At 47.0% G+C, this 14,765-nt stretch overlaps 1 protein-coding gene across 1 annotated transcript in view; it reads left to right on the forward strand.

Annotated features, from left to right (window-relative positions):
• The window catches only part of DNAI1 (dynein axonemal intermediate chain 1), a 67,706-nt gene that overhangs the window by 25,435 nt on the left and 27,506 nt on the right, over nucleotides 1-14,765 (forward strand). The window contains exons 5-10 of the mRNA XM_068973630.1: nucleotides 5,351-5,477; nucleotides 5,724-5,833; nucleotides 6,217-6,336; nucleotides 8,029-8,088; nucleotides 9,372-9,506; nucleotides 12,666-12,750. Coding sequence (XP_068829731.1) covers nucleotides 5,351-5,477; nucleotides 5,724-5,833; nucleotides 6,217-6,336; nucleotides 8,029-8,088; nucleotides 9,372-9,506; nucleotides 12,666-12,750 — 637 coding nt within the window. The remainder of the gene's footprint in view (nucleotides 1-5,350; nucleotides 5,478-5,723; nucleotides 5,834-6,216; nucleotides 6,337-8,028; nucleotides 8,089-9,371; nucleotides 9,507-12,665; nucleotides 12,751-14,765) is intronic.

Below are 14,765 nucleotides of genomic sequence, written 5' to 3' on the forward strand. Positions count from 1 at the left end.
CGGGCTTCTCATTGCAGTGGGTTCTCTTGTTGCAGAGCACGGGATCTAGGGCAAAGGCTGCAGTAATTACGGCGCATGTGCTCAGTAGTTGTGGCTCACTGGCTTAGTTACTCCACAGCATGTGGGATCTTCCTGGACAAGGGATCAAACCCATGTCCCCCTGCATTGGCAGGCACGTTCTTAACCACTGGACCACCAGGGAAGTCCTGCCTCTCAGTTCTTGCAGAGATCACCTTTAAAGTGAATTCGCTGGCTGAAACTCTGAGATTTTACATGGAGTTTTCTAGAGATTTTTGAAATTTCTTTATGAATCTTTCTTCAGTCTCACTAATTACATTGTCTTAATTGCCCTGCAGAGCCACTCTTTTCAAGAATCCTGAAGTGAATAATTTGGTAGGAAAAGTACTTTTCCAATGTATGTAATGTGTTAGTCACTAACATCAATCATTGGGTCTCCAGAAGCCAGTGTGGCAGTGTCAGGCCCTATATTAGAACTTTTACATAGGATATCTCATTAATCCTCAGGTTTTCTGCTATAGGAACAATTTTTAACTTCTTATTTTATGGAAACCAAGAGTAAACAGATAAATTATAAAAGTCACATAGCCAGGATTCAAAGCAAAATTTGAACTAGTTTGATTGACTCTAAAGGAGAAGGCAATGGCACCCCACTCCAGTACTCTGGCCTGGAAAATCCCATGGATGGAGGAGCCTGGTAGGCTGCAGTCCATGGAGTTGTGAAGAGTCCGACACGACTGAGTGACTTCTCTTTCACTTTTCACTTTCATGCATTGGAGAAGGAAATGGCAACCCACTCCAGTGTTCTTGCCTGGAGAATCCCAGGGACGGGGGAGCCTGGTGGGCTGCCGTCTATGGGGTCGCACAGAGTTGGACACAACTGAAGTAAGTGACTTAGCAGCAGCAGCAGCAGCAAAGCAACATTATACCGCTTCTTTAAAAAAAATGGTATGTATACATACACACATACAGATACAGAGTTTTGACTATATAAAAGAAATCTAGAAACCCATGGCACTAGCTTCAAAAGATTTTGTTGTTGTTGTTGCTTTTTGCTTCAAAAGATTTGAAAGAGCAGTGAATATACAATTGAAACTAAACCTCCTTCTCCTGTCCTTTTCCTTGACGGCACACTATGAGCAATTTCTTTCTCTTTTTTAAAAACAGTTTCATTGAGATGTGATATTTACATACTATAGAATAACCCCATTTAAAAGTGTACAATTCAATGGCTTTTTGTATATTTACAGATTATGCAACTATCACCACAAGCAACTCTAGAACATTTTCATTTTCCCCCAAAGAAACCCCATACCTCTTAGTTGCCACTCCCTAGTTTCCCATTTCTTCCAGCCTTAGGCAACCACTAATCCCTTTTTCACCTGTAGAGATTTGCCTCTTCTGGACATTTCATACAAGAGAAATCAAATATGTCATCTTTTGCGACTGACTTCTTTCATTTAGCTTACTGTTTTCAGGGTTCCTTCATGCTGTAATATGTCCCAGTGTTCTATTTCTTTTTATTGACAAATAATATTCAATCATATGACTATATCATATTTCATTTACTCAATTGAATGTCCATCAATTGATGGACTTTTGGATTGTTTCTGCTTCTTGGCTATTATGAACAATGCTGTTATGAACGTTCATGTACCAGTTTTTGTGAATTTTTCTGTGAACACGCTGCTTTTTATTCAAGATTGAGTAGGCACCCCCTCCACAAAGAGGTGGGACAAATTCAGGTGTATTTCTTGAGAGGTCCCACTCATGAGTTGTGCTCATGGTGTCCCTCAGGCAGCCCGTTAAGAGGCAGGGGGTAGGTGGCAGAGAGAAGCTGCCTCACGTCCCTGAGCTTATGCTGGAGTGCAGCGTGCTCTATGAGCTCCTGTTCTTTTGACCTCTGAAAGAGGATCTCTTTGGGACTCAGTGGGAGGCATGCTACAGGCAGAGGGTTGGTATCAATGTACCTCTCTTGCCCTCTTGGAAGCCCAGTTATTAGAAGAGATTCCTGTGAGTCAGCTGCCAGCTGGGTAGCCATGGGCTCCCAAGCAGGCTCACCTCCTCCAACTTTCTAACAGCCTCCCAGGCCTGCCTGGCATTCCTCCCACAGAGGTGGCCTCCAAGTCCTTCCCTGAGATCTAAGAGCTTTAGGTCTCCAAAGCTATTACTTTCCCTTGAAGTGCTGGCCGGGGGAGGCAGAGTATTCAGAGCTAAGCATGCCTCTCCTCCTTGCAGAAGCAATGGAATCTGAATTCCATCCCTAAATTGAAGAGGAAGGTCCTAGTCACTACTGGGGACAGGATGAGGTGACATCTTAAATGACAACTATATGGATAATTTATTCCCATGGACATCTCCATTGTCAAAATAATAGCTAATATTTTTACTGAGCACTTATTATGTGTCAGACATTCTGTTTTGAGTGCCTGATAGAGTGCTTTCATTATTTTCAATACTTAACTATCCTGCAAACTACTCATTCTCATTTTGCAGATGAAGAAATTAAAGCTTAGAGTGGCTAAGCCTAAGATCATGCAGGTAATAGGGAGCAAAATCAAGATTTGGATCCAATTCTGCCCACATCCACAGACCATGCTCTTGAGCACTGCACTGTCCCATCTCCCCATCCGTCTGTGTTACTGAGAGAGGAAGAGCTTTATGGTGACTTTTAAAGGCAGAATGTCCCATTCTGTGTGCAGAAATAGTGATTCTTTCTGTTCTCCAGGGATAGGTGGGCCTGGTACCAGCCCATGGGTTGGTTTCCTCTGTGGTGAGTTTATCTCAGTGTGCCATACAAAGGTAATACTTTTCTGTATGACTTGAAAAGGGCTGGGGACTTCCCTTGTAGGTCCAGTGGTTAAGAATCTGCCTGCCAATGCAGGAGACACGAATTCAGTTCCGGGAGGATCGCATGTACCTCAGAGCAACTAAGCCCATGTGACATAAGTACTGAGCCCATGCTCTAGAGCCCACGAGCCACAACTGCTAAAGCCCATGATCCCACAGCCTGTGCTCCACAGTAAGAGAAGACATCCACACACCACACGAGAAACCCATGAACCACCACTGGAGAACGCCCCCACGCAGGAACGAAGACCCAGCACAGCCAAAAATCAGTAAGATAAGATACAAAAAGGAGTGAACCCCTGCTCTCAAACTTTAGGGCTAGGATGCTGACCACTAAGGAGGTAGCCTAGAGGATCCAGACTATAAGCTTTATAAAAGCAGGGACCATATCTGCTTTTGCTAAGCTTTGTATCTCTAGAACCTAGAAAATACTTGGCACATTGTGTCTATTCAAAAATTATTTGTTGACGAATGAATGAACAAGGTTGCCTGTGCTTTAATAGTAGCCACGTTTCTCGTTTGCCATGTGACTTGACAGGTGCCAAGCAAGCCCCAATCTTTTCTACATTTTTGTGATCCTCTTAAGGGATGGGGGACATGGTGTCAGCCCAATCTTTTCTACATTTTTGTGATCCTCTTAAGGGATGGGGGACATGGTGTCTCTGAGGATCTATCCAGCCCTGGCATCCACTAAATAGAGTGGAGAAAAGGCCAGGTCAGGTGTGTTTGTTGATTATGTATGACCTCTCTGAGTTCTGGTAAGGGAGGCAAGATAGAACCTCTTGACATGGATGAAGGAATCAGTGACAGGTCAATTCAGAGTTACTCAGAGTTGGAAGAATGTATTTTAAAATGTGTCTTTGACAGCACATGTAAAATAATGAAATTAGACCATTCTCGAATACCATATACAAAAATAAACGTAAAAAGGATTAAACACTTAAATGTAAGACTGGAAACTATAAAACTCCTAGAGGAAAGCATGGGCAGAGCACTCTGACATAAACTGTAGCAACATGTTTTGGATCTGTTTCTTAAAGCAAAGGAAATAAAAGCAAAAAGAAACAAATGGGACCTAATTAAACGGTTACCTAATTAAATGGTTACCTTTGCACAGCAAAGATATCGGTTGATAAAACAAAAAGACAACCTACTAAATGGGAGAAAATACTTGCAAATGATATGACTGATAAGGAGTTAACTTCCAAAGTATACAAACAGTGCATATAATTTAACATAAAAACAACAACAACAACAAACAAACAACCTGATGGGCAGAAGACCTGATTAGACATCTTTCCAAAGAGGACATGCAGATGGCCAGCATGCACATGAAAGGAGACTCACCATCACTCAACATCAGGGCAATGCAAATCTAAACCACAGTGAGATATCACCTCACACCTGTCAGAAAGGCTATCATCAAAAGACCACAAATAACAAATGTTGGTGAGGATGCATACACTGTTGATGGGAATGTAAACTGATGCAGACACTATGGAAAACAACATAAAGGTTTCTGAAAAAAACTAGACATAGAACTACTATGTGACCCAGCAGTTCCACTCTGGGTATATATCTGAGAAAAACAGAAACATTACTTCAGAAAGATACATGCGCCCCAGTGTTCATAGCAGCACTATTTATAATTACCAAGATATGCAAGTAATCTATGTGTCCATCAACAGATGAATGGATAAAGATGTGGTGCATATGTATATAATGGAAAACTACTCATAAAAATAAAATTTTGCCATTAGCAGCGACATGGATGGACTTGGAGGGTATTATACTAAATGAGATAACTCAGATAAAGACAAGTACTGTATATCACTTATATGTGGAACCTAAAAAACACAATGAACTAATGAATTAACAAAAAGAAGCAAACTCACAGATACAGAGAACAAGCCTAGTAGTTTCTAGTGGGGAGAGGGAAGGTGAGGGGGTAGCATAGGAGCAGGGGTGTAAGAGGTACAAACTATTAGGTACTAAATATAAAATAAGCTACAAGGATATACTGTGCAACACAGGAATATAGCCAATATTTTACAATAACTATTATTGGACAACAACAACAATTGGAATATAACCTTTAAAATTGTGAATCATTATATTGCACACCTGGAACTTACATAATATTGTATTGGGTTGGCCAAAAGTTTATTGGGATTTTTCTGTGAGGTGTTATGAAAAAATCCAAACAAACTTTTTGGCCAACTCAATACCACAGCTATACTGTAATAAAATTTTTAAAGGAAAGCAAAAAAAGTCTTAACGAGAACTTAAAAACAACCACAACTTCATTTGTTTTCTCTTCTTGAAACTGGAATGCAGTGAAAACTTCAGGTTAACTGAGGATTTAGTAAGTGATAATTCTGTTAACAGGTGGACCATCTCAGGCCTTTCGAGTGAAGGCAGACTGTATTTTGATGCCAGCCCTTTGGGGACCCCTGGTCTGATACAGCCCCTTTCTTCCCAGGAAGGCACATACAAGCTCATTGGCTTTGTGGACCAGCTGGCAGTTCACTTCACCCAGGTCGGGAACCTGATCCCCAAAGACTCGGATGAAGGGCGGCGGCAGCACTACCGTGATGAGTTAGCAGCCGGTAAGCCCCTGGGTCAACCTGAGGCTGCAGCCCAGAGCCCGGTCCCCTTTCTCTGGTCACTGTAGGGAGGAGGTGGCTAAGCCAGAACACTGCAGAGCCTCTTCCTTTCTAACAGCTGGCTCTCCTGTGGAGGTCTGGGAGAACCCTGGGGCAGGTGTCTGAAAGACAGAAACCAAGAAGGCCTTGCCCTGCCAAGGGATAGGGGAGTGTGTGGGACTTTGGGCTCAACAGTAATATCCCACCAAGGTTCTCAGGAGTCCACCAAGGTGGTGATTTCAGAAACAGAAATCCTGGAAGAAGAAGAAGAGCCCAAGGAAGCTGAAGCTGGGAGTCAAACAGATGTGCCTATAGTTGAGGTTCAGTATAATATTGCTATCCATCCCACCCCTTCCCTGGAGGAGGAAATGGCAACCTACTCCAGTATTCTTGCCTGGAAAATCCCATGGACAGAGGAGCCTGGCAGGCTTCAGTCCATGGGATCACAAAGAGTCAGACACGACTGAGCATGCACTTGCCCACCCCTTACGGCTCCAGCTTTGTCTGGAGGCTTTAAGGACACTCGGGGGGTGGGGACTGAAGGTGAGAAGTGAAGAGGCCACAGGTGCCAAGACCTCTGGCATCATCCTTCCCTCACACTCCCATCCTACCCCCAGACACAACTTCTCCCCACTCCCCACCCCACACCACCTTCTTCTCACAGCTCAGTCCTGGTCCTATGGGCCTTGTCTTTTCCTCTCAGGCATCTGAGAAAGTGGCTGAAGAAGAATTAATGACTCCTAAGCAGCCCAAGGAGCGAAAGCTCACCAACAAGTTCAACTTCAGTGAGAGGGCCTCACAGACCTTCAATAACCCTCTCCGGGTAAAGCAACCCTCCACCCAGCCCCTTTGCCTTGAAGCTCCACACTGTCCATAGTGGAGAAGAAGCAGGCCTGACCCCAACCCCTGCAGCCCTCAGCCTGGCAGGTGACAGGGCAGATGGAACCGTTTCGCTCTCCAAGGAGAGCTGGGAGCATGTGTTCATGTCCCTATGAGTCATCCAGGCAGGAGTTCAGAGGGAGTAACAAGGAAGCTGGATTCCTCTATCAAGAGACTGAAACCTGAATTGGGCCTCAAGGCTGAGGTCAGAGTTTGGGGAAGGTAGAGGAGATGAGAGTGTGCCGGGGAGATAAGACTAGGAGCCAGTTTGACTGAAGCTGATGGTCTCTTTGATACACTGGCTGGTATTTCCCTGGCTCATAAATATGGAGGAACCTGCTGCTACTGCTGCTAAGTTGCTTCAGTCGTGTCCAACTCTGTGCGACCCCATGGGCTGCAGCCTACCAGGCTCCTCCGTCCATGGGATTTTCCAGGCAAGAGTGCTGGAGTGGGTTTCCATTGCCTTCTCCTATAACTGCATAGTGATACACCAATTCAACTTACTGCTATGGGGGAAAAACACCATTTAATGAGACATGAGGACAAAGCACAAACCCGACTAAGGGCACACACTCTGTGGACCACAGCACGGCTATGACCAGAGCAAGTGGGGGGAGGGGGGAGGGGAAATGGATGGGTAAACTACAGCCTCGGGGGCAGATGAACCTGAGTACGGGCTGAAGGCACCTGTCAGGGTTTCAGGTGATAGACTCACATATGTAAGGCAGTGTTCTACACAAGTCAATCTGGGAGGAGGGCAGATATTTACAAAGGAAATAAAAGCAAAAAGAAACAAATGGGACCTAGGTAAACTTAAAAGTTTTTGGACAGCAAAGAAAACCACTGATGAAATGAAAAGACAACCTATTGGATGGGAGAAAATATTTGCAGGGTGGGTTTTTGGCAGCTCCTAACCACCCTCTGTAGTAGACAAGTTTATTGGCATTAAGTATATTCACCTTGTTATTCAACCTTCACCACCATCTATTTCTAGAACCTTTTCATTTTCCCAAACTGAAACTGTACTGTTAAAGACTAAGTCCTCAACAATCTACCTTCCCCCAACCCCTGTCCTCTGGGCTACTCCCATTCTACTTTCTGTCTGTATTCATGGGGTCGCAAAGAGTCAGACACGACTGAGCGACTGAACTGAACTGAACCACCCTCTGTAGTCCCTGTGCTGACACTGAATAATCTGGATGAGACATGATGAGGGGTGGGGGGCAGGGAGGTGCACTCGCCTGGTGAAGCTAGAGACCCCAGCATATGGGAGAAATCATCTTGAGGGGAGGAAGCTTGGCCCAATGGCTTGCCAGAGGTTGACTGGAGCATCCGGAGGCTAGCCAAGGCCCGACTTCTTGTAGATCTGTCCATCCCCTACTTGGAGTTCTTCTTGGTTGAAACTGTCACAGTTGGGCTTCAGTGGCTCTCCTTTCTAGTTTACGCTTCTTCTGAAGGAGGCTTGCATGAAAAATCTAGGCTTTCACTGCATCAGTTTGCCCTTTGCCCAGGCCACTCTTTACTTTCCCAGTGCTGTGTCCCACCCCTCCCTCAGTCAAAGCAAAATGCTTCTCATGTGGCTATACCACTGGGGAAAGAGGCTTTCTGTGGGTCACCTGTTGTCATTGTTCTCTAGGACCGAGAATGTCAGATGGAGCCTCCTCCTAGGACAAACTTTTCAGCCACAGCCAACCAGGTGAGGCCCTGGGCCAGTCTAAAAGCCATCACTCCCCACCCCACCCCCATCCGATATCCTTGTTTTGCTCCCTCAACAACAAGGGAGACTGGTGTGGTCATAGATTCCTCTGGAAGTCTGCTCTCCTCATCCACCTACTTCCTGGCTCCTTGTCCAATCTCTGAACTCCAGGCACATGAGACAGTAGGTCTCTACTCAGAGGGCTCAGAAACAGCCCAGGATAAGACTGTCCAATGGGGACACAGGTATGGTTTCTAGAAGTTCCTCCAAGACTGGGGAAAATGTACATTTCCCAGGAGTCTCTGCAGTCTGTGGCACCTCACAGCTGACTCTGCAGTGTTAGCACTCTGACCCTGCCCTTCCAGCAGCCTTCAATGTTCCTGCAGACCCTCCTTGCCCCTCAAGTCCCATGAGATAACCACACTGATTTGGGCAGGATATGGTGCTAGATAACCTGAGCTCAGTCCCCAACTCTGCTGTTCACACTGTAAGATCCTAGGCAAACCATGTCACTCTTCATGCCTCAGTTTCTTTATTTATCAAATGAGGATGACAAACAGCTTCACAGGGTTGCTGGAGGGCTCTGAGTGAGATAACGAAAGTACAGTGCCGTGTGCAGGACCGGCCCCTGGGGGAATTACTAAAGAGAGGATGTGCCTCTCTGGCCTGCAGGTGGCAGTGACTACTCAGCTCTGGGGAGCACACAGAGCTACCTGGGGCATTTGCCCAGCCCCTGATCCATGTGGCTTCCTCTGCTACTATCCTTGGGCTTCTCTTGCTGTCAGATCCAGTTAGCAGGAATTCCCTTACTTTTGTTTATCTCTTTATGCTGAGAAAGTATGATCAGGGCTGTAGACAACAGGCCTGAGCCAATATGTTTATCCCATCTCTATAGTAGGGGGTCATCTTTTAAATTTCCTAGTTCAGAGTCTCATAAATCACTAAGAAAAAGGTGATCTAGCTGATCACTGCCCATTTGTTCTGCCTGGCGAAAGTGGTAGGCTGGAACGATACTGATCTCCAGCTGATAACCGAGCCCCTGGGTTGCAGGGTGGGAAGCCCAGCTTTCAGGGGTGCCCTGAGAGTCCCTTCATTCCTGTCCTAGAGCTGACCATTAGCAGTGAGTGTCACTGAATGCATAATAGCAGTGGGCCAAGTAGAGGATGCTATGAAAGCATGTGACTGGGTTTAGGATCAACTCCTCAAGCCGTAAAGGCTGAAGAGGAGCTGGCCAGGTGAAGATTTTGCCCTGAGATGATCCTTCTCACCTTGTCTTTGCCTAGTGGGAGATCTATGATGCCTACATGGAAGAGCTCGAGAAGCAAGAAAAGACTAAAGAGAAGGAGAAGACAAAGACCCCAGTGGCTAAAAAGATGGGGAAAATGGCCATGAGGAAGATGACATCTATGGAGTCCCAGGTTTGGTGAGGGCTCCCATGGCTCTGTCATAGAGAATGACTGAGTGGGCTCTTGGCTCCTGGGTAGAAAGAAGCCTGGCTGTCTGGTAGGACTTCACAGGCACTTAAGGGCAGGGGGCATGCTAGTGATACTTATGAACAGCCCTTTCCTTGTAGGAAAGTGTGAGGAGAGCTATAACTGCCTCTGGCATTCCACACATTCCTCCCCCTCCCCCACCCCTCACAATTTCTTATAGGTCTGGAGGCTGGCAGGAATTCAGAATTGTTGGGCTAGGGAACAGCGGGAGACATGGATGTTATTAAAAGCTTGATATGCACCTTGGGAGAGCTGGGGAGGCTTCCCAGGGCAGAGTGGCCTGTGAGGATAAGGCTCCACCTCCTTGGGCAAAAGCTCATGAGGTTTGGGAGGGAGATTTGCTTTTTGGGCTTCAGTCCTTGGGTTTACTTGCACTCAATTCTTCAGGTCCAGGAGGCAAATCAGAGCTAATCACAGGTACCGGAGAGTCCAGGCCAATGAGTGGCCACCCTGGGCTGGATTTGCAATGAAGAGCTATGCAGGAGTCATAGTAGAGGTCATGGTTGGGAGCTCGCTGTGGAAGTAGCCAGCGTAGGTTGGGGTTCATCATGGAAGTTACAGTGAAAAGTCACTGCAGGGATGGTCACCACAGGGAGATACTGAGGGGCCATGTGTGTCCCTTCAATAGAGAGAGAGCTGGGTCAGGAGCCAGGGTCCTAATATGGAGATCAGGATGAGTCTGACCTGCAATGGGGCAGGAAGGACAAGGACCACAGAAAGCTAAAGTCACGTTCAGCACCTTGGAGAGCTCCCACCAGCTCTCAGGGAAGTAGTTCTGCTCCACCCTGGAATCGAAACCAGAGCACACTCTCCCTTTCTCTGAAGTATGCCCACTTCCACTCAATTCCATGCCCAGGATAAAGTTACATTTTAGGGGAGGTTTGAGGGTTCCAGGCCCTGACTTAATAGGAGCTGTCCAGTTGAGTTTCATGTAATCAGAGCAAGTACTTGGTGATCATGACTGTGCTGGTATTGGAACCCTTTGAGTTTACATCCTGACTTTGTCACCGAGCTGAAAATTTTAAAAACTTGTTCTCTCATCTGTGGTGGTGGTTTAGTTGCTAAGTCATGTCTGACTCTTTGCAACTCCATGGATTGTAGCCCACCAGGCTCCTCTGTCCATGGAATTTTTCAGGCAAGAGTACTGGAGAGGGTTGTGATTTCCTTCTCCAGGGCATCTTCTTGACTCAGGGATCAAACCTGTGTCTCCTACATTGGCAGGTGGATTCTTTACCAACTAAGCCACCAGGGAAGCCCAAGGAAACAGCCTAATGGTACCTGATTTGCAAGCTTGTCTTGAGAACCCAAGATGATGTATGCACAGCCTCCAAGATAGTCCTTGCTTGATCCTAGGTGTTGACTGTTAAGAGGCCACCAAGGCTGATGGAGCTGGGCGGGGCCACCTGAGGGAGTACTGACTTGAGGAATGAGGCCCTGTCCTCCCACATCAGAAGAGCTGTCCCCCGACACACACACCTTTCTGTGGCTGGAGGACAGAGTTAGGACCGTGGGGATAAGACTCAGGGAAGTAGGTTTCAGTTAAGAGGCTGTCTGACCACACAAAATATCACCTGGCATGGGGAGAAACACTTGCCAGGAAGCTGCTGAGGGAGACAGATTCTTGCTTTGGGTCAGGGGGTAGGGGGAGTAGCTGGTTCCAGGTGAGCTCTGAGGCTTATGATTATAAGACTCCAATGAATGTCCTTGGTAAGTTTTCTGGAGGCAGTTTTGAAAACTGATGAAAGAGTCTGAAAGGGCAGCCCCCAAGTGTGACTTTGTCAGTCCCCACTACACCAGGCTGCATGTTCCCTCTGACACCACCATCACTGTTACCATTGGGCACTGGGTGAATAACACCACGCTGATTATTACACGTCCTACCTGTATTAGGGTCCTACAATGACCCTATGTTGCAGAAAGCATCATCCATCCCTGCTGTAGCGGGAGTACTCTAAATCATGGAGACCTTCACATACCTAAGGTTGCCATTGGGCTTCTAATCTGTGGGAGGGGATGGGAATGCAGACCTGTGTGTCCCCAGAACCCATTCTGTTAACCTCTGCACAACCCTGGGAAAGCAGGTCCCAGAGAGCTGTGGCCCTTTGGGGCCCCCTTGGAGGGCTGTCCACTCCACTGGTTCATTCCTGCCACCTGCCCTAGACATGTTGGACCTGTCTTGCCAGCCCCAAACTCTTCGCTCCTCTTTCAACCTGCTGTAGTGATGTTCCATTGAGGACGTATGGAGTTTCACATGATACTGAATTTGTTTTTTGTTCAGATCGAGTCATTTTCCCTGATATGAAGCTTCCTGCTTTGCCTTTGGCCATGGGCAGGGCCTTGAGTTAGAAGCCAGTTCTGTCTCATACTCCCTATAGTAAAGGCATGTCTCTTTCCCTTCCCTGGACCTTCCCCTCAACTTTTTTTTAAATTTGTTTTTAATTGAAGGATAATTGCTTTACAATATTGATTTCTGCCATACATCAACATGAATTAGCCAAAGGTGTATATATGCCCCCTCCCTCTTGAACTTTCCACCCACTTCCCACCCTTTCCTACCGCTCTAGATTGTTACAGAGCCCCAGTTCGAATTCCCTGGATCATACAGCAAATTTCCACTGGCTATCTATTTTACATACTCCTCAACTTTTGACTGAATAAGTTGGACCACAAGATTTCTGGGACCTTTAATGGGAGTCCTTGTTTTTGCTCAGGCTGCTGAAACCTCTGTCCCCACCAGAGAAGCCTCCTCCCGGCCCTATCTGCTCTCCCCTCCAGTACCCCTTCTGGGCTCTCCTCAGAGCCCTGTCTTGTGCTTAGAGATGAGCCATCTCCAGAATAAACTCAGGATGAAAGAACAGGAGGCAAGCTCTACCTAGGGGCCAACAATGGCAGTGCAGACTCCTTGTGCCACTTGTGAGCTGGGCATCCTGGAAGAGGGTGGTGAGGAAAACCTTTACAGAGCTATCTGGGGTGGGTGGGGTCAGAGAGGCTTTGCTAAACCAATTGCAAGTCAGGGCTGTAGCTCAGGGAGAGACCTGCCAGAATGGTGGCTTATGAGGACTGGTGGCCCCTGTATCTCCACAGAGTGATGACATCACCAAAGTGACCCAAGCAGCTAAAATTGTGGAGCGGATGGTCAACCAAAACACATATGATGATGTTGCTCAGGGTAAGATTTAAAGTGCCAGCAACTGCTATTATTACTTTATTAAAAATCGCTCATACAAAGTGAGTATTTGAGTGTCCCATGCTGGGTCCTACAGGGGCAAGAGGAGAAAAATAACCCCTCCCTCCTCTGGACGTCACTAGGGAAATAAGACTTACACAGTTCAAACAGAAACCACGGCATAAGAAAAAATGGGTGTCGTGATGTGACCTGACAACGGTGCATAAAGACACCTGCATGCTAGTTATTTAATGTCATCTTCCCCGCAGTCGTGGGAGGCAGTGGAGCAGAGATTTTATCCCTTCTTCACACATGAGGAAGCCAAGGCCAAGGGCACCCAAGCCTGGGTCTTAAGCCTCCTAGTTCCGTGTCCTGTTCTCTGCTCTGCCCAGTTTAGGGACAGTCTAAGTGCTAGACTGCAGACACAGACTGCTCTGGTCTCCTCGAGAACGGAGGAAGAGGAAGTGAGGCGCAGCCATGGTCATGGAAGGCTTCAGGGAGGGCTGAGCTGGATGCCAAGGGATAAGTGGCATCTGAGTGGGAGATTAGCGGAGGGCAGATGTTCCGGCAGGGGACGGCACGAGCAGTGACTCACTCAGTAGTGAAAATGAATGGAAAGGACTCTGGAGACAAGGGACAGCAGGCTCATTGTCCCTGACAGGGGCTCTCTTGGAAAGTGGGGAGAGTGCAGGCTGGAGAGATGGTTGGAGCCAGTTAAGAAAGGGCCTTGAATATCGCGCAGGGAATCCGAGCTTTCTCTGCAGAGTTCAAAGCTTCCTCTGTGTAGGAACAGAGCCTGAGGACAGCAGGGCTGAGGAGGGGGAGGGTATGACGAGGCAGAAGATGGGGCAGAGGCGAGGATGAGGTTCCGCTGTGGGTCGAGTGGGCCTCCCTGCACCTTACTCAGAATGCATCTTCAGCAATGGAGAAAAAGGAGCAGTTATAATAGTGAAAAACAAGCACCAGCCCTCCCTGGGAACGGCCTCTGTACCAGGTGTTGTGCTGTGCCATTTACACGTATTATTTTATTTCATCCTGACAGCCACCCTGTCAGGTGAATACCACTATGACCTCCATTTTATGGATGAGACATTCAGGCTGAAAGGTTGCCACTTGTTCCAAACCGCAGCTAGCCTGAGGTGTCAGGGACACAGTCGGGACTTGAAGACAGGTCCCCCGGATCCAGAGCCTAAGCACTTCAGCACAAGACCACAGAGTCACTGATCTGGAAGAGACATTTCAAATAAACACTCAATAGGTCTATGCGAGTGATTAATTAGTGATGTGGTGAAGCAAGAGATTGATTCAGAAATGCTTAAATCCTGGGGGCCTGGGAAATTCTGGTGTCTTTGATAGAGCCAGGGAAACGGAATCCTTCCCATGGCATGAACAGCACATTCCCAAGTGGCTTGTATTTCCCTGAGAGGTTGTGCATTTATTTGGAGCGGCTGCCTCCCTGGAGTTGGCAGTTCCCCACTGCTGGCTGATCTCCTCTGCTGACAGCCCAGGGCTCTTCTCCGTGACTTGATGCTCATTGCTCACCCATGGGACAGAGAAACCAGGGCTGCCAAGACCAGCCGCCTAAACAAGCCCCCTTGTTATCATTCAGGCTGGAAAACGACCTTGAGTGCTTTTCAGAGCTGTCAGAAGTACACGGCAGCTGTGAATGAATTTGTCACTCACACAGCTTGGCTTCCTGAAACCCAGTCTCTGCAAGCAGCCCACTGAAGGGCTGCAAACATGATTAATATCCATGGAGAAATTGGCCTTGGTAAACCTTTTTCATTTATAAGAACACAGACACATAAAAATGCATTGAACTTTGATTTTTTTTAAAATTGCATACACTTTTCCCTCTGGGAAAGTGTATTTGTGAAGGAGAAGTGAAAACAGAAGTGTTACCAATTAATCTCTCCGAAATGAAGTCTTTTCAAAGACAGCCCAAGCTCAGGGATTTCTGATGTGATCAAGGCTCACGCCTCTGACCACTCTAATCTTTTTTTGTTCTGAGCCATTTT

The sequence above is a fragment of the Capricornis sumatraensis genome, chromosome 6 (assembly GCF_032405125.1).
Source record: "Capricornis sumatraensis isolate serow.1 chromosome 6, serow.2, whole genome shotgun sequence".
NCBI classification, from domain to species: Eukaryota; Metazoa; Chordata; class Mammalia; order Artiodactyla; family Bovidae; genus Capricornis; species Capricornis sumatraensis.